At 46.4% G+C, this 27,072-nt stretch overlaps 1 protein-coding gene across 1 annotated transcript in view; it reads left to right on the top strand.

Moving 5' to 3' along the window:
• The window catches only part of MID2 (midline 2), a 304,582-nt gene that overhangs the window by 152,710 nt on the left and 124,800 nt on the right, over positions 1–27,072 (top strand). Inside the window, exon 7 of the mRNA XM_040322836.1 lies at positions 8,563–8,706. Coding sequence (XP_040178770.1) covers positions 8,563–8,706 — 144 coding nt within the window. The remainder of the gene's footprint in view (positions 1–8,562; positions 8,707–27,072) is intronic.

The following is a 27,072-nucleotide window of genomic DNA, read 5'->3' as shown; positions in this document are numbered from 1 at the left end:
AGATCCACAGACATTTGCACTTGCGCCGCGTATCAGAGATACGCTACGCCGCCGTACCTTACCTGGCGTACTTTCAAATCCACAAAGGCTACGCGCCATAAGTTACGGCGGCGTAGTGCATTTCTTTCGGCGGAATTCAAATCGGCGGGTAGGGGGCGGGTTTCATTTAAATGAAGCGCGTCCCCGCGCCGATTGAACTGCGCATGCTCCGTTTCGAATTTTACCGCCGTGCTTTGCACGAAATGATGTCGCAACGACGTCATTTTTTGAACTTCGACGTGAGTTACGTCCATCCCTATTCACGGACGACTTACGCAAAAAAAAAAAAATTCAAATTTCGACGCGGGAACGACGGCCATACTTAACATGGCAAGTCTATCTATACGCCGCAAAATAGCAGCTTTAACTATACGCCGGAAAAAGCCGACTACAGACGATGTTAGAAAATGCGACGGCCGAGCGTACGTTCGTGGATCGTCGTAATTCCCTAATTTGCATACCCAACGCGGAAAACGACGCAAACTCCACCCAGCGGGCGCCGAAGTATTGCACCTCCGATCCGAAGGCGTACGAAGCCGTACGCCTGTCGGATCAAGCCCAGAAGCCGTCGTATCTTGTTTTGATACGACGCGGGAAATTTGAAAGTACGCCGGCGTATCAGTAGATACGCCGGCGTACCTCGTCTGTGGATCTGGCCCGGGGTCTTCACTAGAATCTACAAATTTACTCCCATCTGTCAAATGATACAAGATACGACGGCGTATCTCCAGATACGCCGTCGTATCTCTGAGTGCGGGCCGTCGTATCTATGCGCCTGATTCATAGAATGCGCCTGATTCAAGGAATATGCTAATTAGGTATTTACGCCGATTCAGAAACGTACGTCCCGCCGGCGCGTTTTTTTACGTCGGGCTTTTTTCGGCGTATAGTTACCCCTGCTATATGAGGCGTAGCTAATGTTAAGTATGGCCGTCGTTCCCGCGCCGAGTTTTGAAAATTTTACGTCGTTTGCGTAAGTCGTTCGCGATAGGGCTGGATGTCATTTACGTTCACGTCGATTCCAATACGTCCTTGCGGCGTATTTTGGAGCAATGCACACTGGGATATTTCACGGACGGTTTAGAAAAAAATTAAAATACGCGGGGTCAAGTGAAATTTAAATATAACACGCCCACAACATCTCCATTAGAATTTAGGCGTGCTTACGCCGCCACACATACGTTACGCCGCCGTAACTAAGGGCGCAAGTTCTTTCTGCATACGGAACTTGCGCCCAAAGTTACGGCGGCGTACCGTATCGCAGATACGTTACGCCGGCAGATAGATAGAGAAATCTATCTGAATCCGGCCCCGTGGATTTTTTTCTGATGGAATTTTGGCTCAAACTTATGTTGCATACACACGGTCGCGCAAAATTCCAAGAACGCGGTGACGTACAACACTACAACGAGCCAAGAAAATGCGTTGAATTGATTCCGAGCATGTGTGTTTTTTTTTGCTCGTCGGAATTGCATGCAGACGATCGGAATTTCCCGTCGGAAAATTCGAGAACCAGCTCTCAAAGTTTTGCTGTCGGAAATTCCGTCAGGAAAAAGTCAGAGGGGTCCTACCAGGGGCAGACTGACAACTCATGGGGCCCCCCGGGCAATAAGAGATTATGGGGCCCCCCGGGCAATAGGAGATTATGGGGCCCCCGGGCAATATGAGATTATGGGGCCCCCAGGCAAGAGGATATAATGGGGCCCCCCCGGGCAATAGGAGATTATGGGGCCCCCCCGGGCAATAGGAGATTATGGGGCCCCCCCGGGCAATAGGAGATTATGGGGCCCCCCGGGCAATAGGAGATTATGGGGCCCCCGGGCAATAGGAGATTATGGGGCCCCCCCAGGCAATAGGAGATTATGGGGGCCCCCCCGGGCAATAGGAGATTATGGGGCCCCCGGGCAATAGGAGATTATGGGGCCCCCTCGGGCAATAGGAGATTATGGGGGCCCCCCTGGCAATAGGAGATTATGGGGCCTCCCGGGCAATAGGAGATTATGGGGCCCCCGGGCAATAGGAGATTATGGGGCCCCCGGGCAATAGGAGATTATGGGGCCCCCCGGGCAATAGGAGATTATGGGGAAGGGGGAAATGGGAGATTATGGGGCCCCCCCGGGAAATATGAGATTATGGGGCCCCCCCCGGGCAATAGGAGATTATGGGGCCCCCAGGCAAGAGGATATAATGGGGCCCCCCAGGAAATAGATTATGGAGCAACACAGACATACATACACACAGAATACACATACACACACTGAAAAGGTACTGGAGAGGCGGGCACCTATAATATTTTTTAGACCAAAAGGATGTTGGTAAGGGACATGTCCCTGGTTTTACTGAGATTGGCAACCCTGATGGGGCCCTCTAGTGGCATGGGGCTCTCGGACAGTGCTCAAATGATCAGTCCCCTGGGTCCTACACACGGTTGGAATTTCCGACCAAAAGCTCACATCAAACTTTTTTGTCGGAAATTCCGATCGTGTGTACGCAGCATTACTCTATCTCAGGCAGCCGATCCGTTCCACCAATCACTGATCATTAGGGTGCAGCCCAGAACTGGAGGACATGTCCCGAGTCTCCCGGTTGCCCTATCCTGTACAGCGGTAGCAGCACATGACCTGCTAGCCTATAGCTGATTGGAGTAGAGCACAGTGAGGCTGCAAATGGGCACAGTGAGGCTGCAGATGGGCACAGTGAAGCTGCAAATGGGCATTGTTGACCCTCTTTTCCACTTACAGTAGCTGCTGCATTTCCTACCCTAGACTTATACTCAAGTTAATATGTTTTCCCTGTATATACTCGGCTTATATATATAGTAACTATTTTACAGAGCTGGCTGGGTTACACTGGATGGCTGCGATGGGCACAGTGTGGCATGCGAATGGCACAGTGAGGCTTGCGATGGGCACAGTGAAGCTGCAAATGGGCATTGTTAACCCTCTTTTCCACTTACAGTAGCTGCTGCATTTCCTACCCTAGACTTATACTCGAGTTAATAAGTTTTCCCTTTTTTCTGGTAAAATTAGGTGCCTCGGCTTATACTCGAGTATATACAGTAACTATTTTACAGAGCTGGCTGGGTTACACTGGATGGCTGCAATGGGCACAGTGAGGCTTGCGATGGGCACAGTGAGGCTTGCATTGGGCACAGTGAGGCATGCGATGGGCACAGTGAGGCATGCGATGGGCACAGTGAGGCTGCAGATGGGCACAGTGAGGCATGCATTGGGCACAGTGAGGCTGCAGATGGGCACAGTGAGGCTTGCGATGGGCACAGTGAGGCTTGCGATGGGCACAGTGAGGCTGCAGATGGGCACAGTTAAGCTGCAAATGGGCATTGTTGACCCTCTTTTTCACTTGCAGTAGCTGCTCCATTTCCTACCCTAGACTTATACTCGAGTTAATAAGTTTTCCCTTTTTTGTGGTAAAATTAGGTGCCTCGGCTTATACTCGAGTATATACGGTAACTATTTTACGGAGCTGGCTTTGTACACAGGGGTACAGTAATGCTGGAACAGAAAAGGGGCAAGTGTTGCCACAAGGTTGGAAGGGCACAAATTTCTAAAATGTCTTTTGCGCCCTGTACTGTAACCGTACTCGTCAATGGAAATATGGCAATTTGGAGCCGGGGTGTCGAGGTATTTTTGGCCATTTAGTGTGCTCGGTGTTTTAGATTTACATGACCATGCAGAATAGAATAGAAGACTTAATGTAGCAGAGCTAATACGAATCACTCACCTATAATAGTAATGGATTCCGGTAAGCACTGTATAATTAAACACAAGGGACAAGCAGCCATCGCCAGAATCTGGGAAGTGAAATAAAGAAGAAAAGATAAATCTAAGAATAACAATTGTTTGCAGACGGTAGAAGCGACATATACACACAAGCTGAATAATTCAGCCAACACATTGAAGGGTTTTCTGTTCACTGAATTGTTACATAATTAGGATGAAAAAAGACCCAAGTCTGTCTAGTTCGACCAATAGAAATAAAAAAAATAAAAAATAAATAGAAAGCCTCCATCTACAGAATTCTATACTCGCAGTTGATCAAAAGGAAGGCAAAAAATAAATAAAGCATGCTCTAATTTGCTCCAGCGGAGATAATGGCCCGGATTCAGGTAGATTTGCGCATTTTTTACGGAGGCGCAGGGCACCGTTTTTGCCCTGCGCCCCCGCAAATTTTCTGCGCTGCCCTCGATTCACGGAGCAGTAGCTCCGTAAATTGCGTGGGCACGCCGGCAAAATGCGCAATTTAAATGATCCCGTAGGGGGCGGGAATCATTTAAATTAGGCGCGTTCCCGCGCCGAGCGTAGGGCGCATGCTCCGTCGGGGAAAATTTCCCGACGTGCATTGCGGCAAATGACGTCGCAAGGACGTCATTTGCTTCAAAGTGAACTTGAATGGCGTCCAGCGCCATTCACGAATCACTTACGCAAACTACGTAAATTTGAAATTTCGCGACGCGGGAACGACGGGTATACGTAACATTGGCTGCCCCTGCTAATAGCAGGGGCAGCCTTACGCGAAAAACGCCGTACGGAAACGACGTAAACTGCGTACGCAGGGCTCGCGCAACGTTGTGAATCGGCGTTAGTATGCAATTTGCATACTGTACACTGAGCACAACGGGAACGCCACCTAGCGGCCATCGCAAGAATGCAGCCTAAGATATGCGGGCATAAGAGCCTTATGCCGCGCATATCTTAGGCTGCAGTCGGCGTAACGAGGTTCCTGAATCAGGAGAAGTCGTTACGCCGGGGCAAGTTGGCAATTGCGCTGTGTAACTATGGTTACACAGGCGCAATTTCTTCTTGAATCCGGGCCAATGTTTTTTTTTTTTATATAAAAAACAAAAAACTTGAAATGACTTTATAACTGGATCAAAAGGGAAAACAATGTACATCAGTTATTGGGTTCCACATAAAATAAATAAAGTAATAAGTAATTAAATACATATAAAACCTCCATATATAGAATCCTATACCCGCAGTTAATCAAAAGGAAGGCAACAAAAAAAATCTATAACTTATGGTCCAATCTGCTCCAGCAGAGATAAAAAAAAAAAAAACTTGCAACGACTTTATAACTTTGTACAGAGGTCAGTAGGATGTAGGACTGAGTACAGAGGTCAGTAGTATGTAGGGCAGTGTACAGGGGTCAGTAGGATGTTGGGCTGAGTACAGAGGTCAGTAGTATGTAGGGCAGTGTACAGAGGTCAGTAGTATGTAGGGCAGTGTACCGATGTCACTAGGATGTAGGGCTGAGTACAGAGGTCAGTAGAATGTAGGGCAGTGTACAGAGGTCAGTAGTATGTAGGGCAGTGTACAGAGGTCAGTAGTATGTAGGGCAGTGTACAGAGGTCAGTAGTATGTAGGGCAGTGTACAGGGGTCAGTAGGATGTTGGGCTGAGTACAGAGGTCAGTAGTATGTAGGGCAGTGTACAGAGGTCAGTAGTATGTAGGGCAGTGTACCGATGTCACTAGGATGTAGGGCTGAGTACAGAGGTCAGTAGAATGTAGGGCAGTGTACAGAGGTCAGTAGTATGTAGGGCAGTGTACAGAGGTCAGTAGTATGTAGGGCAGTGTACAGAGGTCAGTAGTATGTAGGGCAGTGTACAGAGGTCAGTAGTATGTAGGGCAGTGTACAGAGGTCAGTAGTATGTAGGGCAGTGTACAGAGGTCAGTAGTGGGTAGGGCAGTGTACAGGGGTCAGTAGTAGGTAGGGCAGTGTACAGGGGTCAATGTACAATGTACCGGTAATATAAAAATAAAAGAATTGATAGAAAAAATTGATGGGGAACCTCCATATACAGAATCCTACATCCACAGTGGATCCTGGGAAAGGCAAAGAAAATTCTATAAAGCATGGTCCAATTTTCTCCATCCGAGATAAAAATACTTTCAATGGGCCAGATTCACAAAGAGTTACGACGGCGTATCAGTAGATACGCCGACGTAACTCCGAATCTAAGCCCGTCGTATGTTTAAGTGTATTCTCAAACTGAGATACACTCAAACATGCCTAAGATACGACTGCCTGCGCCGTCGTATCTTAGGGTGCAATATTTACGCTGGCCGCTAGGTGGCACTTGCATTGCGGTCGGCGTAGAATATGCAAATGAGTTGTTACGCCGATTCACGAACGTACGCTTGCCCGTCGCAGTAAATTTACGCCGTTTCCGTAAGAGATACGCGGCGTAAAGATAAACATGCCCCCTAGGTGGCGTATCCAATGTTAAGTATGGCCGTCGTTCCCGCGTCGCAATTTGAAAATTTTACGTTGTTTGCGTAAGTCATCCGTGAATGGCGCTGGACGCCATTTACGTTAACGTTGAAACCAATGACGTCCTTGCGACGTAATTTACCGCAATGTACGTCGGGAAATTTTAAGGACGGCGCAAGCGCAGTGCGTTCGGCGCGGGAACGCGCCTAATTTAAATGATCCACGCCCCCTACCCGGATCATTTGAATTAGGCGGGCTTGCGCCGGGGGATTTGCACTACGCCGCCGCAACTTTACAGGCAAGTGCTTTGTGAATCAAGCACTTGCCCGTAAAACTTGCGGCAGCCTAACGTAAATGCGATACGTTACGCCGCCGCAGATCTACATGAATCTGGCCCAATGACTTTATAACTGAACCAACAGTAAATTAATTCCCAAGTTACACATAAAATTAATGAATCAATAAATTAAATTAATAGAATAAATAAATAGAAAACCTCCATATGCAGAATCATATACCCACAGTTAATCAAAAAGAAGGCAAAAAAGATTCCAGCGTGGGGAAAAATACTTGCAATAATTTTATAACTGAACCGACATAAGAAACAATGTAAATCAATTCCTGAGCTCCACAAAAAAATAAAAAATAAAATAAATGAATAAATAAATAGAAAATTTCCATATACAGAATTCTGTATTCACAGCTAATCCAGAAGAAGGCATAAAAAAATCCTATTGCTCCAGCGGGGGGGAAAAATACTTGCAATAATTTTATAACTGAATCAACAGATGAAACAATGTAAATCATCTCCTGGGTGATAGTTAAAGTAATGTTTATGGTAGGGAAAAATCCCTACAAAATACCATTTATAGAGCATCGTGGCAATACGTACATACTTCACATGTGTTATCACTTTAAGAAGCGCAGGAAAATACCTGTTGATTTTCTAGAAATATATAGTGCGCTCTTAACTTCCTGTTTGGACTGACAACTCTGCCTTTGCTGCACTCAAAAGTGTTGACACCTCTGGGCTAGATTCAGGTAGGACTTACGCCGACGTATCTCGCGTAAGTCAAAATGTGCGCCGTCGTAACTATGCGCCGTACCCACCAAAATAGATACGCCTGAAATTAGGCTTCTCCCGACCGACGTAACTTTCCTCCGCCGGCGTATCTTAGGCGCATTTTTACGCTGGGCGCATCTTGCGCTCCCATTGATTTCCTATGCAAATATGCAAATGAGGGAGATACGGTGCGTGTAATTTGTACGCCCAGCGCAAACTTGCTCCTCATAAAAGCAGGGGCAACTTGGCAACAGACGTCCACAGGTCAGCTGGAGAGCAGCTACAGCAGCACCGTTACGGACGAGCTGAGCAAGCTGAGCACCCACACTTGCAGGACAACACATCTGTATGCCAACATGCCAGGGGCAGCCGTGGTCCTAGCAATACTACTGTGTCAACCGACTCGTAGGAGGGCACGGGAGAGGATATACCGCACGCGCATGAACATCTTTGGCATGGGTGATTCCGAGGTCTTTCGCATTTTCAGATTCAGCTCTGATGCCGTCCTGGAATTAGCCACAGCCCTGCATGATGACATCACCAGCAAGACACACCGCTCACATGCAGTGCAGCCACTGGTCAAGGTCCTGGCAACACTGCATTTCCTTGCCAGTGGATCTTTTCAGCGTACAAGTGGAGTCGTGTCTGGGATGTCACAATCCTCCATGAGCAGATGTGTGCACCAGGTTGTCCTGGCCCTTGGATTATGAGCATAATCCGTTCCAGGAGAATGCTTGTAATCCAAAGCACTCGCATATCAAAGCGAGTTTCCCCATAGAAGTCAATGGAAACTAAGATAATTTTGTTCCACATTGACTTCTGATGCATGCAATACCGCATGTGGCCAGAGGTGGGGGGGGGGGGCGCCGAAGAGCCTCAGAAAAACTCAGGGACAGTTCGGCTGAACTCGGAAAGGTTTGGAAACACTCGGGAATGGAATATTTTCGAGTATTTCCGGACAGGTCCGAACCAGTGTCACCGGCGCCCCTGCACCTCTGGCCAAATGCCGTACTGCATACCCCATTGGCTTGAATCCTGCTTGTTTTGCAAGACAACACTCACAAACCAAGTCAGGATTTTTGTTGTCTTCCAAAACGCTCGTTAACTGCGTTACTCGTTAACCAAGGTTCCACTGTATTTACCTTTAGTTAAGCAACCTCTATGCCTTTGTATTACCTCTCAATATTTATTTTTACTGTATTGTAACATTATCTCTATTCAAATCACAGCTCCAAATCCTCCCACCATTCGTGAGGAACTCTGCACCGCCTCCCACGATACGATCACAGTGCACTGGATGTCCGATGACGAATTTAGCGTTGGTTCCTATGAGCTGCAATACACCATCTATACCGGGCAAGCCAACTTCATCAGTAAGATTCCACTTTTCTAGTTGATATAAGTTTGATCTGCTCAGCATCATTTATGAATTTGGTATGGATCTCAAAAGCTCCACGTGTATTTTTTTTATTCCTATCATGTTGTATTGCTATACATCGGGGGAAGTCAACTAACAAGGGGGAAGTCAACTAACAAGGGGGAAGTCAACTAACAAGGGGGAAGTCAACTAACAAGGGGGAAGTCAACTAACAAGGGGGAAGTCAACTAACAAGGGGGAAGTCAACTAACAAGGGGGAAGTCAACTAACAAGGGGGAAGTCAACTAACAAGGGGGAAGTCAACTAACAAGGGGGAAGTCAACTAACAAGGGGGAAGTCAACTAACAAGGGGGAAGTCCGTCAACGAGGGGGAAGTCCGTCAACTAACAAGGGGGAAGTCAACTAACAAGGGGGAAGTCCGTTAACAAGGGGGAAGTCAACTAACGAAGGGAAAAGTCAACTGACTATGGGGAAGATTGACTAATGATGGAGCATGTCAACTGATATAGGGGCGGGTCAACTAAAGAGGGGACAAGTCAACGAACAAGGGGGAAGTCTGTTAATGAGGGGGAAGTCAACTAACGAGGGGGAAGTCCGTTAACGAGGGGGAAGTCCGTTAACGAGGGGGAAGTCAACTAACAAGGGGGAAGTCCGTTAACGAGGGGGAAGTCCGTTAACGAGGGGGAAGTCAACTAACGAGGGGGAAGTCAACTAACGAGGGGGAAGTCAACTAACGAGGGGGAAGTCAACTAACGAGGGGGAAGTCAACTAACGAGGGGGAAGTCAACTAACGAGGGGGAAGTCCGTTAACGAGGGGGAAGTCCGTTAACGGGGGGGAAGTCCGTTAACGGGGGGGAAGTCCGTTAACGGGGGGGAAGTCCGTTAACGAGGGGGAAGTCAACTAACGAGGGGGAAGTCAACTAACGAGGGGGAAGTCAACTAACGAGGGGGAAGTCAACTAACGAGGGGGAAGTCAACTAACGAGGGGGAAGTCAACTAACAAGGGGGAAGTCAACTAACGAGGGGGAAGTCAACTAACAAGGGGGAAGTCAACTAACGAGGGGGAAGTCCGTTAACGAGGGGGAAGTCAACTAACAAGGGGGAAGTCAACTGACTATGGGGAAGATTAACTAATGATGGAGCATGTCAACTGATATAGGGGCGGGTCAACTAAAGAGGGGACAAGTCAACTAACGAGGGGGAAGTCCGTTAACGAGGGGGAAGTCAACTAACAAGGGGGAAGTCCGTTAATGAGGGGAAAGTCAACTAACAAGGGGGAAGTCCATTAACGAGGGGGAAGTCAACTAACAAGGGGGAAGTCAACTAAGGAAGGGAAAAGTCAGCTGACTATGGGGAAGATTAACTAATGATGGAGCATGTCAACTGATATAGGGGCGGTTTCAACTAAAGAGGGGACAAGTCAACTAACGAGGGGTGAAGTCTGTTCAGCATCATATATGAAAATGGTATGGATCTCTAAAGCTTCACATGTGTTTTATTGTCTTATCATGTTGTATTGCTATACATCGGGGCAAGTCAACTAACGTGGGGGAGGTCAGCTGATGGGAAAAGTCAACTGACTATGGGGCAGGTCAAGTAACAATGGAGGATATCAACTTATATAGGAGCGGGCAGGGCCTTTTTTCAACGGGGAACGCTGGGGAACGCAGTTCCAGCACTGAATGTATGTAATGTCAAGGGGTTCTGGGGTGTGCTGCAGGGTCTAATGATACTGGCTGCTGGGGGATCTATTGTTGCTGGAGGAAGCTATTTTTGCAGGGGGATCTATTGTTGCTGGGTTTGGGTCTTATTTCGCTAGGGGGGTTCAGTTGTTGCTGTTGAGAGAAGGATCTATTGTTGCTGGCAGCTGGAGAGTGTATTGATGCTGGCTCCCGGGAGATTCGTTGTTGCTGTCGGGGGTCTACTGTTGCTGGAGTGTATATTGTTGAAAGAACTGCATTGTTGCTTGGGGGGGATCTGTTGATGGGGGAAGGGTCTGTTGTTGCTGGCTGTAGTGGATCTATTTTACTTCTTTTCTTGTTATCATTGACAAATTCCATACAAATGACCACAAACATTACTTGGTTCTGTATTCTCTAAAAAGGGGGATATTGGGAGGTGGGTAGGGGCTGGAACCAAGGGACGAAACTCGAAGGTTGGTAGGGGGCAGAGATAAGGGGTGACTCTGAAAGGGGGCGTTCTGCACCTATTCTCTGAGGGGAAAAAAGCCCGGTGGTGGGTCAACTAGAGAGGGGACAAGTCAACTAACGAGGGGGAAAATCTGTTCAGCATCATTTATGAATATGGTATGGATCTCAAAAGCTCCACATGTGTTTTTATTGTCTTATCATATTGTATTGCTATACATCAGGGCAGGTCAAATAACCAGGGGGAGGCCAGCTAACAAGGGGAAAGTCAGCTGATGGAAAGAGTCAACTGATGATGGAGCTTATCAACTGATATAGGGGTGGGTCAACTAAAGAGGGGACAAGTCAACTAACGAGGGGGAAAATCTGTTCAGCATCATATTTGAATATGGTATGGATCTCAAAATCTTCACATGTATTTTATTGTCTTATCATGTTGTATTGCTATACATTGGAAAAAGTTAACTAATAAGGGGGAGGTCAGCTAAAGTGTGGTACACACTATAAGAAAATCGGGCGAACAATCGTCTGATTTTTCCTTGTTGTTTTGAAGCAAATCGGAACGAATGAACGAAAATTCTTACGAACATTCTCATGAAAAGTCTTGTGCGACAAAGGTTTTTTTTTTTGTTGTTTATTGTTTCTGATCATGGGCAGTCTTTCTTTTCTGATTACACATAAAACAAAGTTTGTCTCTTCGTGAATGAAAATCATACGAAAATTCTTTGGACGAAAATGTTCACCCGATGGGGAAAAGTTAACTGATGATGGGGCAGGTCAACAAAATATGGGACAAGTCCACTAACGAGGCGGAAAGTCTAATAAGGATGGGACAAGTCAACTGACGATGGGGCAGGTCAACTAAAGAGGGAACAAGTCAACTCAGAAGGGGAAAGTCAACTAACTAGGGGGCAATTCAACTAACAGCGGGGCATGTCAACTAAAGATTTGGCATGTCAACTAACGAGGGGGCAAGTCAGCTGATGAGGGGGAAGCCAACTAACAATGGGAAAAGTGGGAAAATGTTGACCCGATTGGGGAAAAATTAACCGATGATGGGGCAAGTTGACTGATATAGATGCCGGTCAACTAAATACAGGACAAGTCCACTAACGAGGGGGAAAGTCTGCTAAGGATGGGACAAGTCAACTGATGATGGAGCAGGTCAACTAAAGAGGGAACAAGTCAACTCACAAGGGGAAAGACAACTAACTAGGGGGGGGGGGCAATTCAACTAACAGTGGGGCATGTCAACTAAAGATCTAGCATGTCAACCAATGAGGGGGCAAGTCAGCTGACGAGGGGGAAAGCCAACTAACAATGGGAAAAGTGGGAAAATGTTGACCCAATGGGGAAAATGTAACTGATGATGGGGCAGGTCAATTGATATAGAGGCGGGTCAACCAGGGTCGGATTCCAGACAAGGCCAACAAGGCCAGGCCTCGGGGTGGGTGCAGGGGCGGCATTGTGGCTGAGATGAGAGGACACTTTCACTTTCATTTCAGGAGTTCCCCCTGTCATACAGATGGTGAGAGGAGAGAAAACAGAGGGAAGAGGAGGTAAGATGGTTCTCGGCAGCAGCACCCCCCTTCCCGGTTCTCAATGTAATTTTTGGCAGCAGCACCCCCCAGGTTCTCAGTGTCATTTTCGGCAGTACCAATCCCAGTCCCCCACCCCCCTCCGCTTCTCAATGCATCTCAGTATCCTGCCGAAAAAGTCCTCCGGTGGATAATGTCCCCCCTGTACTGTGTAGACGAGGGCGGCATTGAAGGACCCGGCCTTGGGGCGGCAAATGGAGTAAATCCGGGCCTGGGGTCAACTAAATACTGGACAAGTCCACTAACGAGGGGTAAAGTCTAATAAGGGTGGGACAAGTCAACTGACAATGGGGCACGTCAACTAAACAGGGAACAAGTAAACTCACAAGGGGAAAGCCAACTAACTAGGGGGCAATTCAACTAACAGTGGGGCATATCAACAAACGAGGGGACAAGTCAGCTGATGAGTGGGGAAGCCAACTAACAGTGGGAAAATGTTTACCCAATGGGGAAAAGTTAACTGATGATGGGGCAGGTCAACTGATATAGGGGCGGGTCAACTAAATACGGGACAAGTCCACTAACGAGGGCAAAAGTTTAATAAGGATGGGAAAAGTCAACTAACAGTGGGGAATAACTAACGAGGGGGCAAGTCAGCTGATGAGGGGGTAAGCCAACTAACAGTGGGAAAAGTTACCTGATGATGGGGCAGATCAACTGAAGAGGGCACATGTCAACTACCGATGGGGCATGTCAACCGACATAGGTGTAGGTCAACCAACGAGGGCGCAAATCCACTAAAGAGGAAACAAGTCAACGAACGATAGGGCCTGTCAACTAATTATTTGGCATGTCAACTAACGAGGGGGCAAGTCCCCTAACAAGGGTGTTTCAGTTCTGTACGTCGTGTGCTGGTGATATCTTCGTTTTTACATATTGCAGTAAATTATAAATACTTGTATATGAGCATGCTTGAATATATATATATATATATATATCTCATATCAAAGGAAGATCAGACCTGTGAATGTACCCATCATGCGGCAATCTCTGTGAGTCGATGGTACAATTATGGTAGAATTATATTCCTGTTCCACAATTGCACTTGGTTTAGCAGTAATGACTGAGCCTGAATTTCGCAGAACGAGAAAACCTGGTGTGAATAGCTACAAATTGCACCGAGAGGTGTGAAGTGATCTTAATTGATTTCAGTATAAGATGCCTCCTTGAAAGTGCGAGATCCTGCGATATATTTTACAACATTGTGAACTGTATTTCATTCTGTGTTTTCTGTATCTTAAAAACACTGGCCCAGATTCAAGAAGCTATTGCGCCCGCGCAACCATAGGTTGCGCGGCGCAATAGCTGTTTTGCTCCCGCGTAGCGAATGCCCCTGATTCAGGAACATCGCTACGCGGACTGCAGCCTAGGATATGACAGACGTAAGCCTCCTTATGCCTTCATATCTCAGGCTGCATTCTTGCGTTGGCCGCTAGGGGGCGCGGCCATTGTGATCGGCGTATAGTATGCAAATTGCATACTACCACCGATTCACAAAAGTTGCGCGGGCCCTGCGCACGCAAGGTACGGAGTTTCCGTACGGCGACTTTAGCGCAAGGTTGCTCCTGCTAATAGCAGGGGCAGCCAATGCTAAAGTATAGCCGCCCTTCCCGCTCGTGAAATTTAAATTTCACGTCGTTTACGTAAGTGATTCGTGAATGGCGCTGGACGCCATTCACGTTCACTTAGAAGCAAATGACGTCCTTGCGACGTCATTTGCCGCAATGCACGTCGGGAAAGTTTCCCGACGGAGCATGCGCTGTTCGCTCGGCGCGGGAGCGCGCCTAATTTAAATGATTCCCGCCCCCGGTGGGATCATTTACATTAGGCGCCCTTACGCAGGGCTAATTAGCATAGCGCCCGCGCAATTTACGGAGCTACTGCTCCGTGAATCGCGGGCAAATCGAAATATTTGCGTGGGCGCAGAGCAAAAATCGTTGCCCTTTGCCCACGCAAATATTGCGCGGATCTACCTGAATCTGGGCCACTGTAGACAAGAAAAACCTGACCGAAGAGAATTTTTTTTATGGCTTTGCGTAATATTTGTGTATATATTGGAAGATATCGGGGTGATTATTCCCCAGTGGTGCATGCGATTTCAGGAACACCTGTCAGCCCAGACTGCATTTTAAAGGCATGGCAGCCCACTTTTATTAAAAGAAAACAAAATTCAAAGAAATAACAGCAATTTCCCTCGCAGGGGGTTCCACCATTACTGTATTGTTCACGCTTTCAGCCTCCTGGCTTACTCACTTGCAGCACGGCTGCTTCAGGCCTCACGCCTAGGCTTTAGGTCTGTTCTGATGGACCGTTTTAATCGGACGAACCGATCGTGTGTGGGCCCCATCCTTTTTTCTTCCCATCGGTGAAAAAATTAGGAACCTGTTTTAAAATTATCTGATGGTTAAAAAAACGATAGAAAAAAAACGATCGTCTGTGGGGAAATCCATCGGTCAAAAATCCACGCATTCTCAGAATCAACTCGATGCATGCTCGGAAGCATTGAACTTCATTTTTTTCAGCACGTTGTTGTGTTTTACGTCACCAAGTTCTGACACGGTCGTTTTTTTTTACTGATGGTGTATAGGCAAGACTGATGAAAGTCAGCTATCTGATGAAAAAAATCCATCGGTCCGTTTTCATCGGATGAACCGATCGGGGCAGACCCTCAAAGAAATGACGCCAGCGTATCTCTTGATACGCCGCGTAATTTTAAATTTTGCGCGTCGTACCTTTGTTTTGGTATCCACAAAACAAGATACGACGGCATCTGTGTTAGATCCGACAGGCGTACGTCTTCGTACGCCGTCGGATCTTAGATGCAATTTTCCGGCGTCCGCTAGGTGGCGTTCCAGTCGTAATCTGCGTCGAGTATGCAAATTAGCTTTTTCCGACGATCCACGAACGTACGACCGGCCGTCGCATTTTTTTACGCCGTTTCCGTTTGGCTTTTTCCGGCGTATAGTTAAAGCTGCTATATGGTGGCGTACTCAATGTTAAGTATGGCCGTCGTTCCCGCGTCTAATTTTGAAAATTTTACGTTGTTTGCGTAAGTCGTCCGTGAATGGGGCTGGACGCCATTTATGTTCACGTTGAACACAATGACGTCCTTGCGATGTCATTTGGAGCAATGCACCCTGGGAGTTTTTACGGAATTTTAATGAAACACGCCCCCTACCCGCCCAATTTGAATTCCGCGCCCTTACACCGCGAGGGATACACTACGCCGCCGTAACTAACGGGGCAAATTCGTTGATTCAAACCAAAGCCAAGTAAGTTACAGCTGCGTAGCGTATCTTCCATCTGCGCCGGGCGCAGCGTATGTATGTGGATCTGCCCCATCATGTGTACAGGGCATCAGACTTAAATAAACAAAATATTTTTAGAATTCGTAACAAATATTGGTACGTTCCTGTTTCCCTGCGCCTTCTGAATTGACTGTATAGGCTTACAGTAAAGTCTGATAAAATCCCCGTAATGCCCGTGGTATATCGGTTTATTTTCTGTTGAAGGAACAAAAGGGTCATCTTTACGTAAAGCCGGAGGATAAGCTAATTTTGTTTTCCTCGCCTTCTATCGCCGTAGGATATTAGACTCGGTATAAGCCTTATGTTGTGCTGGAAGGTTTCCTTAATAGAAATGGATTTCTTTTGACCCGAGATCCCCGACAAGTAATTGTTTTGAAATGGTTCTGTCCGATTTAATTATCTGCGCCGCAGTGAGCAAACCTGGTGGCTAAGAATTCGGAAGGGAGGAATGATTCACAAATATCAAGTGTCAGAAGTTGGTGTGTTAAACAACTTTGAACCAGTTGACCTCCCAGACGCTAATTTAGCTGAGGTGTTCCGTATGTACAGTAATGAGTAGAGGAGAACCCGATGATTTGCTTGATTTGGAACCCCTCTTGGGTTTGGCTAATTCCTGGCCAGAGGATTGCGAGGGAATGAAGTTTGTTCACGTTTTATGGAAAATACTGAGGGATGGTTAACCACTTGTCTTTGAGTGACGTGTGCCGTTTATAAATGGCGGCTAGTGGAATGGGATTTTACCCTCCGGGATTTTCAGAAATGTCATCTCCGGGAGGTCATACCACCTTCATGAACTGGGCATTTTTTGGGCAGCACTCCACTACTTTAACTGGAAATTGTTTGGTCATGAAATGTGGTACGCAGATACATTTTTTTCACACAAATGGAGCTTTCTTTTGTGGTATTTGATCACCACTGAGCTTTTTTTTTTTTTTTTTTCCGATATACCGTATTTTCCGGCGTATAAGACGACTTTCTGGATGCAAAAACATGCATCCAAAGTCGGGGGTCGTCTTATACGCCGGGTACGGTCTCCGTGCTCACTTTTTTGCCGGCGGTGACAGTCTCCGTGCTGCGAGCGCGAGCGTCAATGATTTAAAAGACACTCCTTCTCCTCAGAGTGTCCTGTGATAGGAGGAACACAAATCTTCCCAGCAGCGCCACTGTTCTGTGTTCATCCTATCACAGATGCCTTCTCATCCTCGGACGAGATGAGAAGACGTCCGTGATAGGTGGAACACAGAACGGAGGCGCTGCTGGGAAAATTTGTGTTCCGCCTATCGCAGAACACTCTGAAGAGAAGGCGCGGCTTTCAAATCATTGACGCTCGCGCTCGCACCGCCGGCAAAAAAAGTGAGTGTTTGCGGTGATTGCACTGGGGGGCAACAAGTTCAGGCACAGTGGGGGCAAGTGATGGCACAGAGAGGGGCAAGTGATGACACAGTGAGGGGCAAGTGATGGTACAGTGAGGGGCAAGTGATGGCACAGTGAGGAATGTAATGTAATGGCACAGTGAGGAATGTAATGGCACAGTGAGATTTGAAAAAGCCTGTTTCTGTCAGCGGTTCTGGCTACCCCTCAGCTTCCAGACAGACTAGTAGTAAGGGGTAGTCTTATACAGTGAGTATATCCCAAAACCAAAAATTTTCCTGGAAAATTAGGGGGTCGTCTTATACGCTCAGTCGTCTTATACGCCGGAAAATACGGTAAACGAAAAAAATAAATCTGAAAAAAATATATATTTTTTACTTTCTATCATAAAACATATTCATATCCTTTCTTTTGGTGGTATTTGATCACCAGTGTTTTTTTTTTGTGATATAAACTAAATTAATACAAATTTGAGAAAAAATATATACAGTATCTCACAAAAGTGAGTACACCCCTCACATTTTAGTTAATATTTTATTCTACCTTTTCATGTGACAACACTGAAGCAATGACACTTTGCTACAATGTTGTGTAGTGAGTGTACAGCTTGTATAACAGTGTAAATTTGCTGTCCCCTCAAAATAACTCAACACACAGCCATTAATGTGTAAACCACTGGCAACAAAAGTGAGTACACCCTTAAAGCGGAGGTTCACCCTCAAAATTAACTTTTTGGCTAACCTATCTCCAGCCTTAATAAAGGCTTGTAGCGTTGTAATTTTTTTTTAAATGTGTACACTTACCTATCTTCAGCCTCACTTCCGGGTCTTCTTCCTTGCGGGGAGTGGGCGTGTCGCTCCTTTTTACCCGACGGGGAGCTCAGCGCAATGTCTCCTGGGAGCGAGTGTTGATCCTCCAAGGAGACGATTGACGTGCGGGTAAAGCGCATCATCGCCTTCCGAAAATATCCGAAGGGGACTTGGCTCTTTACGGCGCTATACGGCGCCTGCGCCTGCCGTGTAGAGCTGACTGCGCAGGCACCGTGAAGTGCCGAGTCCCCCTCGGATATTTTCGGAAGGCAATGACACGCTTTACCCGCACGTCAATCATCTATGACTCGTCTTAGGAACGCCTACTCCCTGGGGGAACGAGAACCCGAAAGCCCGGTGAAAACAACCATGAGACAGTAAGTATAGCGGATAAAAAATCCAGCATACTGTAGATGTCAGCAGTATGCTGGATGTAACGGTCTATTGATGTTTTAGGGTGAACCCCCGCTTTAAGTGAAAATGTCCACATTGGGGGCAATTAACCATTTTCCCTACCCGGTGTCATGTGACTTGTTAGTGTTACAAGGTCTCATGTGTGAATGGGAAGCAGGTGTGTTAAATTTGGTGTTATCGCTCTCACTCTCTCATACTGGTCACTGGAAGTTCAACATGGCACCTAATGGCAAAGAACTCTCTGGGGATCTGAAAAAAAAAAGAATTGTTGCTCTACATAAAGATGGCCTAGGCTATCAGAAGATTGCCAAGACCCTGAAACTGAGCTGCAGCACCCCAAACTCGCTCATTCATGTCTTTATGTACCTTTCTTTGGTGGAGCGGGGATTATGGTGTGGGGGTTGTTTATCAGGGGTTGGCCTTGGCCCCTTAGTTCCCTTAGTTCCAGTGAAGGAAACTCTTAAGGCATCAGCATACCAAGATATTTTGAACAATGTCATTCTCCTAAACTTTGTGGGAACAGTTTGGGGAGGGCCCCTTCCTGTTCCAACACGACTGCGCACCAGTGCACAAAGCAAGGTCCATACAGACATGGATGAGCGAGTCCTGTAGTTAACTTTATAGAACACCTTTGGGATAAATTAGAGCGCAGACTGGAGGCCAGACCTTCAAAAACGAAATCACAAATGCGTTTCTGGAAGAATGGTATAACATTCCCATAGACACACTCCTAAACCTTGTAGAGACAGCCTTCATAGCAGTTACACTATATTATACACGGGCCACGGTGGAAATTCGCCTCTCAGCGGAACGGGCGAAACGGGATGGTGGGCGGGCGGCAATCTGCCGCCCCTCCTGAAAGTGCCGCCTGGTACAATGGTACCATCGTGTCCCATGGTAGGGCCGCCCCTGCATAGAAGAGTTGAAGCTGTTATAATGGCAAAGGGCTGGGCAAACTCAATATTGAACCCTACGGACTGAGACTGGGATGCCATTAAAGTTCATGTGCGTGTAAAGGCAGGTGTCCCAATACTTTTGGTAATACAGGGCTAGATTCAGCATTGAATTACGCCGGCGTATCTATAGATACGCCGCGTAAATTCAAAGCTGCGCCGGCGTATCTTCTTTCTGTATTCAGAAAGCAAGATACGCCGACATTAGCCTAAGATCCGACTGGCGTAAGTCTCTTACGCCGTCGTATCTTAGGATGCATATTTACGCTGGCCGCTAGGTGGTGCTTCCGTCGTTTTCGGCGTAGAATATGCAATATACGCCGATTCACAAATTTACGTACGCCCGGCGCTTTTTTTTTACGTCATTTACGTTAGGCTTTTTCAGCGTAAGGTTGCTCCTGCTATTAGGAGGCGTACACAATGTTAAGTATAGACGTCGTTCCCGCGTTGAATTTTGAATTTTTTACGTCGTTTGCGTAAGTCGTTCGCGAATAGGGCTGGACGTAATTTACGTTCACGTCGAAACCAATGACGTCCTTGCGGCGTACTTTGGAGCAATGCACACTGGGAAATTCCACGGACGGCGCATGCGCCGTTTGGGAAAAACGCCAATCACGTCGGGTCGCCACCCATTTACATAAAACACGCCCCCCTCATACTCATTTAAATTAGGCGCGCTTCCGCCTGCCCCATTTACGCTACGCCGCCGCAACTTGTGGAGCAAGTGCTTTGTGAATACTGCACTTGCCCCTGGAAGTTGCGGCGGCGTAGCGTAAACAACATACGCTACGCCTGCACAATTGTACGTCCCCCTACCTGAATCTAGCCCACAGTGTATAATGTAGCCCCCCTTGAGGGGTTATCTTCCCAATTCAGCCCACGGTTTTATCTGTGTTTGACGTCCCGGATCTGCGTCATTACATTGGACATACGGGACCGGAGAAAAAAGGGAAACATCTGCCGATAACGGGAAAGAGAAGGATTTGTATATTAATGTGTACGTTGCTGTTTATATGTGAGTGTTGGCGGTGAAGAAAAGGGCTGGAGGGAAGATGAAGACGTGTGATATAAAGACGCGTGTGTGATGTTTGAGAAGACGAGGGAATAGCGCTGTGGGGGGAAGGACGGGAGACGTGTGTGTGTGAGACAGATGCTGACAGAAGTGATAGCTGAAACGCGAGGAAGGGAGGAGAGGCTGACGGGAAGACGGACGTGTGACTAGAAAGAGAAGAGGACAGAAATGATTGCTGCAGGAGAGGAACCAAATAGAGGAGGACTGCGCACAGCGAGGAGGAAAGGCGCCTGTGCTAGGAATGGAAATGCATGACTGTGACATTGAGATTTTTCGACACACGGGTCTAGATAAAACTGATAGGTATATATGGTGGTCCTCAACCTTTTCACCCCAAAGGAACCGCTTGAAATCATTTTCAGGGAATCTTTGATAAAACTTATGATACCCAGAGTCCTGGTATGATCAGTAAGAATGAGATAAACTAATAGTGGACAAAAGAATAAAGAATGTGGGAAAGCTAGTGTTTAATTTCCTTCTTTAGGAATTTTTACAAAAATTTAAATGAATAAAATAATAATAAACACCAAAAAGAAAAAGAAGATGGACCCCTTTTGGTGGTCAACATATAGTGATTCCTTACATAGAATGCTCCTTACATTGGTGGTCAATGGATAGAATACTTCTTCCATTAGTGGTCAGTAGAAAGAATTAACCTTTCATTCTGCACAAAATGTGTGGTCTGTGTGAAGAATGTTCCTTACATTGGTGATCAGTGGGAAGAATGCTCCTTACATTGGTGATCAGTGAGAAGAATGCACCTTACATTGGTGATCAGTGGGAAGAATGTTCCTTACATTGGTGATCAGTGAGAAGAATGTTCCTTACATTGGTGATCAGTGAGAAGAATGTTCCTTACATTGGTGATCAGTGAGAAGAATGTTCCTTACATTGGTGATCAGTGGGAAGAATGTCCCTTACATTGGTGATCAGTGAGAAGAATGTCCCTTACATTGGTGATCAGTGAGAAGAATGTTCCTTACATTGGTGATCAGTGGGAAGAATGTCCCTTACATTGGTGATCAGTGAGAAGAATGTTTCTTACATTGGTGATCAGTGGGAAGAATGTCCCTTACATTGGTGATCAGTGGGAAGAATGTTCCTTACATTGGTGATCAGTGGGAAGAATGTTCCTTACATTGGTGATCAGTGAGAAGAATGTCCCTTACATTGGTGATCAGTGGGAAGAACATTCCTTACATTGGTGATCAGTGAGAAGAATGTTCCTTACATTGGTGATCAGTGAGAAGAACGTTCCTTACATTGGTGATCAGTGAGAAGAATGTTCCTTACATTGGTGATCAGTGAGAAGAATGTTCCTTACATTGGTGATCAGTGGGAAGAATGTTCCTTACATTGATGATCAGTGGGAAGAATGTCCCTTACATTGGTGATCAGTGAGAAGAATGTTCCTTACATTGGTGATCAGTGGGAAGAATGCTCCTTACATTGGTGATCAGTGAGAAGAATGTCCCTTACATTGGTGATCAGTGAGAGGAATGTTCCTTACATTGGTGATCAGTGGGAAGAATGTTCCTTACATTGGTGATCAGTGAGAAGAATGTTCCTTACATTGGTGATCAGTGGGAAGAATGCTCCTTACATTGGTGATCAGTGGGAAGAATGTCCCTTACATTGGTGATCAGTGGGAAGAATGTTCCTTACATTGGTGATCAGTGGGAAGAATGTCCCTTACATTGGTGATCAGTGGGAAGAATGTTCCTTACATTGGTGATCAGTGGGAAGAATGCTCCTTACATTGGTGATCAGTGGGAAGAATGCTCCTTACATTGGTGATCAGTGGGAAGAATGTTCCTTACATTGGTGATCAGTGGGAAGAATGTTCCTTACATTGGTGATCAGTGGGAAGAATGTATCTTACATTGGTGATCAGTGGGAAGAATGTCCCTTACATTGGTGATCAGTGGGAAGAATGTTCCTTACATTGGTGATCAGTGGGAAGAATCCCAGACAGACTCCATGATGATGAGATCAGGGCACTTCCAGGGCTCCTTGTTCTTCTTTACACTGAAAATAGTTCTTAATAACATATGTTTGTGGTGGTTGTCCTGCTGTAGAATAAATTTGGGGCCAGTCACATGCCTCCATGATGGTATGGCATTATGGATAAGTATCTGCCTGTATTTCTCAGCATTGAGGACACTATTGATCTTAACCAAATCTCCAACTCCATTTGCAGAAATGCAGCCCCAAACTTGCAAGGAACCTCCACCATGCTTCACCGTTGCCTGCAGACACTCTGTCACGTACCTGGTTGGAGGCCGAAATGCCGAGAGGGCCCCCCTTGAGGCTGAGTGCAGTACACCACTGAGGTTGGGTACAGAGGGTGTAGTGCCCAGAGAAGCACAGGTTGCCAGATGGATCCAGGAGAGAAGAGCTGGTGAGTGCCTGAAGAATACTGGAGAATACAGGAAACACCACTGGGCTGCAGTCTCTAGGAATCCTCGGTAACACTTGGCAAGGTGTGCACAAGGAGCAACAATGGAAGCCGGCTGGGGATCAAACACTGTGGATTCAGGCAGGAGATGCAGGTTGCAGGAACGGACACAAGCCAAAGGTCTGGTATTGGAAAACAGGCAGTGTAACGCCACTGGCGTTATACTAAGCAAGACGAGTGCAGCCTTGCCTGGTACAGGCAGCTGCACTCGTCTCCCTGACTCTGTCACGTCACTTCCTGTGCGCCGCGGCTTGCGTTCCACGCTGGAACGCGGAAGCGCGCCCAGCGTGTTTCCTCGTTTCCCGCGCTGCGCGGGCTATTTAAACTTGCAGCAAAGACGGCAGGGTGTTCCGCTATTTTGTTGGACCCCTGCCGTCACCTGCAAACCCCTGGAGCCTCACCAGTGAACCTGCTGCGTAATCCTAGGATTCTTCATCCAGCCCAGCCTGCTACAGAACCGCTCCAGGCTCTATCAACCCTCCCCAGGCATCAGCACTTCAGGCATCCCTCTCCAGCTTGGATCTACTGCTTACCTGGAAGCTTCACAGTTACCTTCAGCCAAGGTGTCAGCTACAATTCCTCCAACTGAAGACAGCAGTACCGCAAGTATCCTAATACTGATTCAAATGTCATTTAGGCAATATTGAACTGAACTGCAAAGGAACTCTGTCTGTTACTCTCTCCCTTATTTACACTTGGCAGACTATATTATAGCAAACTGTGCTTTATACTCATCTCTAGGCTGAACTAGGCATAGTACTTGAACATTAAGCATTGTACTGTACCAGTGATATTTACTTCAGTAATTGCCCGTATCCATTTAAGCAATTTGCTCAGATATATATATATATATATACACACACATATACTTTCATATGAACGGCAAACTCTATTTAGCTTATGAAGTAATAAGCAACTGTTATTGAGGAATCTACCTGAGGTTGTGATGATTCAAACCATTAACTCTTTAACCAGTTATAGAGTGACTCTTGGTTAATTCTGAGAAACCTCCGCAGCTGAGATCCAATTTAAATAAAATCTATATCAAGGCAGGATCGTTACAGGCAGGAACAGATAACTGAAGCAAAGTCCGTGAAACAAGCCGGGATCAGGTGCTGGAGAAGGTAACAAGTCGGTAAAGCAAGCCAGGGGGTTCAGAGGATCAGGAACTCAGGAAGGCTGATGACAATCCAGCAATTTGGATCAGACAGTGGCAGCCTTTTATAGGCCAGCAGGAGGATCCACCTGTCACATGATGTGCCTATGGCGCCCATTTCTTCTACTGGCAAGATTGCCAGTACTTCTATGGCCATTTCCCTGACAATAGGCCAGCAGGAGGATCCACTTGTCATATGATGTGCCTATGGCGCCCATTTCTTCTACTGGCAAGATTGCCAGTACTACTTCTACGGCCATTTCCCTTACACACTTATTATTATACCATGCTCCAGCCCTTCACCAACAAACTGCCTTCTGCTACAGCCAAATATTTTACATTTTCACTCATCAGTCCAGAGCACCGGCTGCCATTTTTTTGCACCCCAGATCCTATGTTTTCCTGCATAGTTGAGTCGCTAGTTTGGCTTTTTTTTTTCACAATTCTTCCATGAAGACCACTTCTGGTAAGACTTCTCCGGACAGTAGATGGGTGTACCTGGGTCCCACTGGTTTCCACCAGGTCTGTGCTTATGGCACTGCTTGACATATTCCGATGCGGAAGAGAAGTAAGCATGATGTGTCTTTCATCTGCTGCATTAAGCTTCCTTGACCGACCTCTGTGTCAACGATCCTCAGCAGGAGCTTGAACATCTTATCCTGAAACCCCAGTCTGCTTTGAAATCTTTGACTGACAGGGACGTTGTTTATGCAGTAGCCCTACCTTGTGTCTTGTTACTGTGCTCAGTCTTGCCATGGTGTATGACCCTGTGACATGACTATCTTCCACAACCTCAACTTAGTAGCAGAGTTTAGCTGTTCCTCACCCAGTTTTAAGACTCACTCAGTTTCAGTAAGGCTGGGTTCACACTTGTACGACCAACGCTCCGACATTGGGAGCTCATGTGGCATGACGTGTGAAAATCAATGTTTCGCTATGAGAGTCGTTTTAACTGGTTCGACACAAGTCGGTCCGTCTTTGAAAATGCTCCCTGCACTACTTTGGTCCGACTTTGATCCTACTTCAGCCCATTGAATATCACTGAGTTGGATCAATGTCAGATCGCTGCCTTGACTGATCTGATTTTGGCATGCGACTTGTGCTCTGATGATCTTAAAGGGGAACTCCACGCAAACTTAAAAAAAAACGTCATGGGTTCCCCCTCCAAGGGCATACCAGGCCCTTCAGTCTGGCATGGATTTTAAGAGGAACCCCCACGCCGAAAAAACAAGGTAAGATTCCCCCCAAAATCCATACAAGACCCTTATCCGAGCACGCCGCCCGGCAGGTCAGGAAAAGGGGTGTGGAGAAGAGAGCGCTCCTCCCCCTTCCTGAACCGTACCAGGCCGCATGACCTTAACATGGGGGGGATGGGTGCTTTGGGGCAGGGTGGTCTGTAGTCACACCAAATATGAATTTGATTTAGATGTTGCTTCTGTTTGCTCATTTTGTAAATTGATAAAAAATAAACAATTTAAATATATAATTTTGAAGGGAATTCTTACTTTACCGCATTTCTTCACACCTGCCTAAAACATTTGCACACTACTGTATATATTTTACACAATCTCCCTAAAGGAGTAACTTATTAAAAAACTGTGAAATAAATTAATCTTGTCAATGACTTGTGTTATACAACTTTTTTTATTTATTTGTATATTTATGTATCTATCTCTCACTTTCGCTTCAACCTCTGCGGCACTCATACGTCTATTTCCCAAAGACAACCTCTGGATATGACGCTGATCACGTGACCTCAACTTCTTTGGTCAACCATGGTGAGGCCTGTTCTGAGGGGAACCTGTCCTGTTATACAGCTGTATGGTCTTGGCCACCGTGCTGCAGCTCAGTTTCTGGGTATTGGCAATCTTCTTATAGCCTAGGCCATCTTTATGTAGAGCAACAATTTTTTTTTTTCAGATCCTCAGAGAGTTCTTTGCCATTAGGTGACATGTTGAACTTCCAGTGACCAGTATGAGAGAGTGAGAGCGATAACACCAAATTTAACACACCTGCTCCCCATTCACACCTGAGACCTTGTAACACTAACGAGTCACATGACACCGGGAAGGGAAAATGACTAACTGGGCCCAATTTGGACATTTTCACTTAGGGGGTGTACTCACTTTTGTTGCCAATGGTTTAGAGTGTTGAGTTATTTCGAGGGGGACAGCAAATGTACACTGTTATACAAGCTGTACACTCACTACACAACATTGTAGCAAAGTGTAATTTCTTCAGTGTTGTCACATGAAAAGATGGAAGAAAATATTTACTGAAATGTGAGGGGTGTACTTACTTTTGTGAGATACTGTAGTGTGTGTACATATATATCTACAGTGATGAAAATAAGTATTTGAACACCCTGCTATTTTGCAAGTTCTCCCACTTGGAAATCATGGAGGGGTCTGAAATTGTTATCGTAGGTGCATGTCCACTGTGAGAGACATAATCAAAAAAAAAAAAATCCAGAAATCACAATGTATGATTTTTTTTAACTATTTATTTGTATGATACAGCTGCAAATAAGTATTTGAACACCTGAGAAAATCAATGTTAATATTTGGTACAGTAGCCTTTGTTTGCAATTACAGAGGTCAAACGTTTCTTGTAGTTTTTCACCAGGTTTGCACACACTGGAGGAGGGATTTTGGCCCACTCCTCCACACAGATCTTCTCTAGATCAGTCAGGTTTCTGGGCTGCCGCTGAGAAACACGGAGTTTGAGCTCCCTCCAAAGATTCTCTATTGGGTTTAGGTCTGGAGACTGGCTAGGCCACGCCAGAACCTTGATATGCTTCTTACAGAGCCACTCCTTGGTTATCCTGGCTGTGTGCTTCGGGTCATTGTCATGTTGGAAGACCCAGCCTCGACCCATCTTCAAAGCTCTAACTGAGGGAAGGAGGTTGTTGCCCAAAATCTCGCAATACATGGCCCCGGTCATCCTCTCCTTAATACAGTGCAGTCGCCCTGTCCCATGTGCAGAAAAACACCCCCAAAGCATGATGCTACCACCCCCATGCTTCACAGTAGGGATGGTGTTCTTGGGATGGTACTCATCATTCTTCTTCCTCCA

This window comes from Rana temporaria, chromosome 9, assembly GCF_905171775.1.
Source record: "Rana temporaria chromosome 9, aRanTem1.1, whole genome shotgun sequence".
Classification (NCBI taxonomy): Eukaryota; Metazoa; Chordata; class Amphibia; order Anura; family Ranidae; genus Rana; species Rana temporaria.
This window is presented reverse-complemented; position numbering and strand designations above follow the sequence as displayed.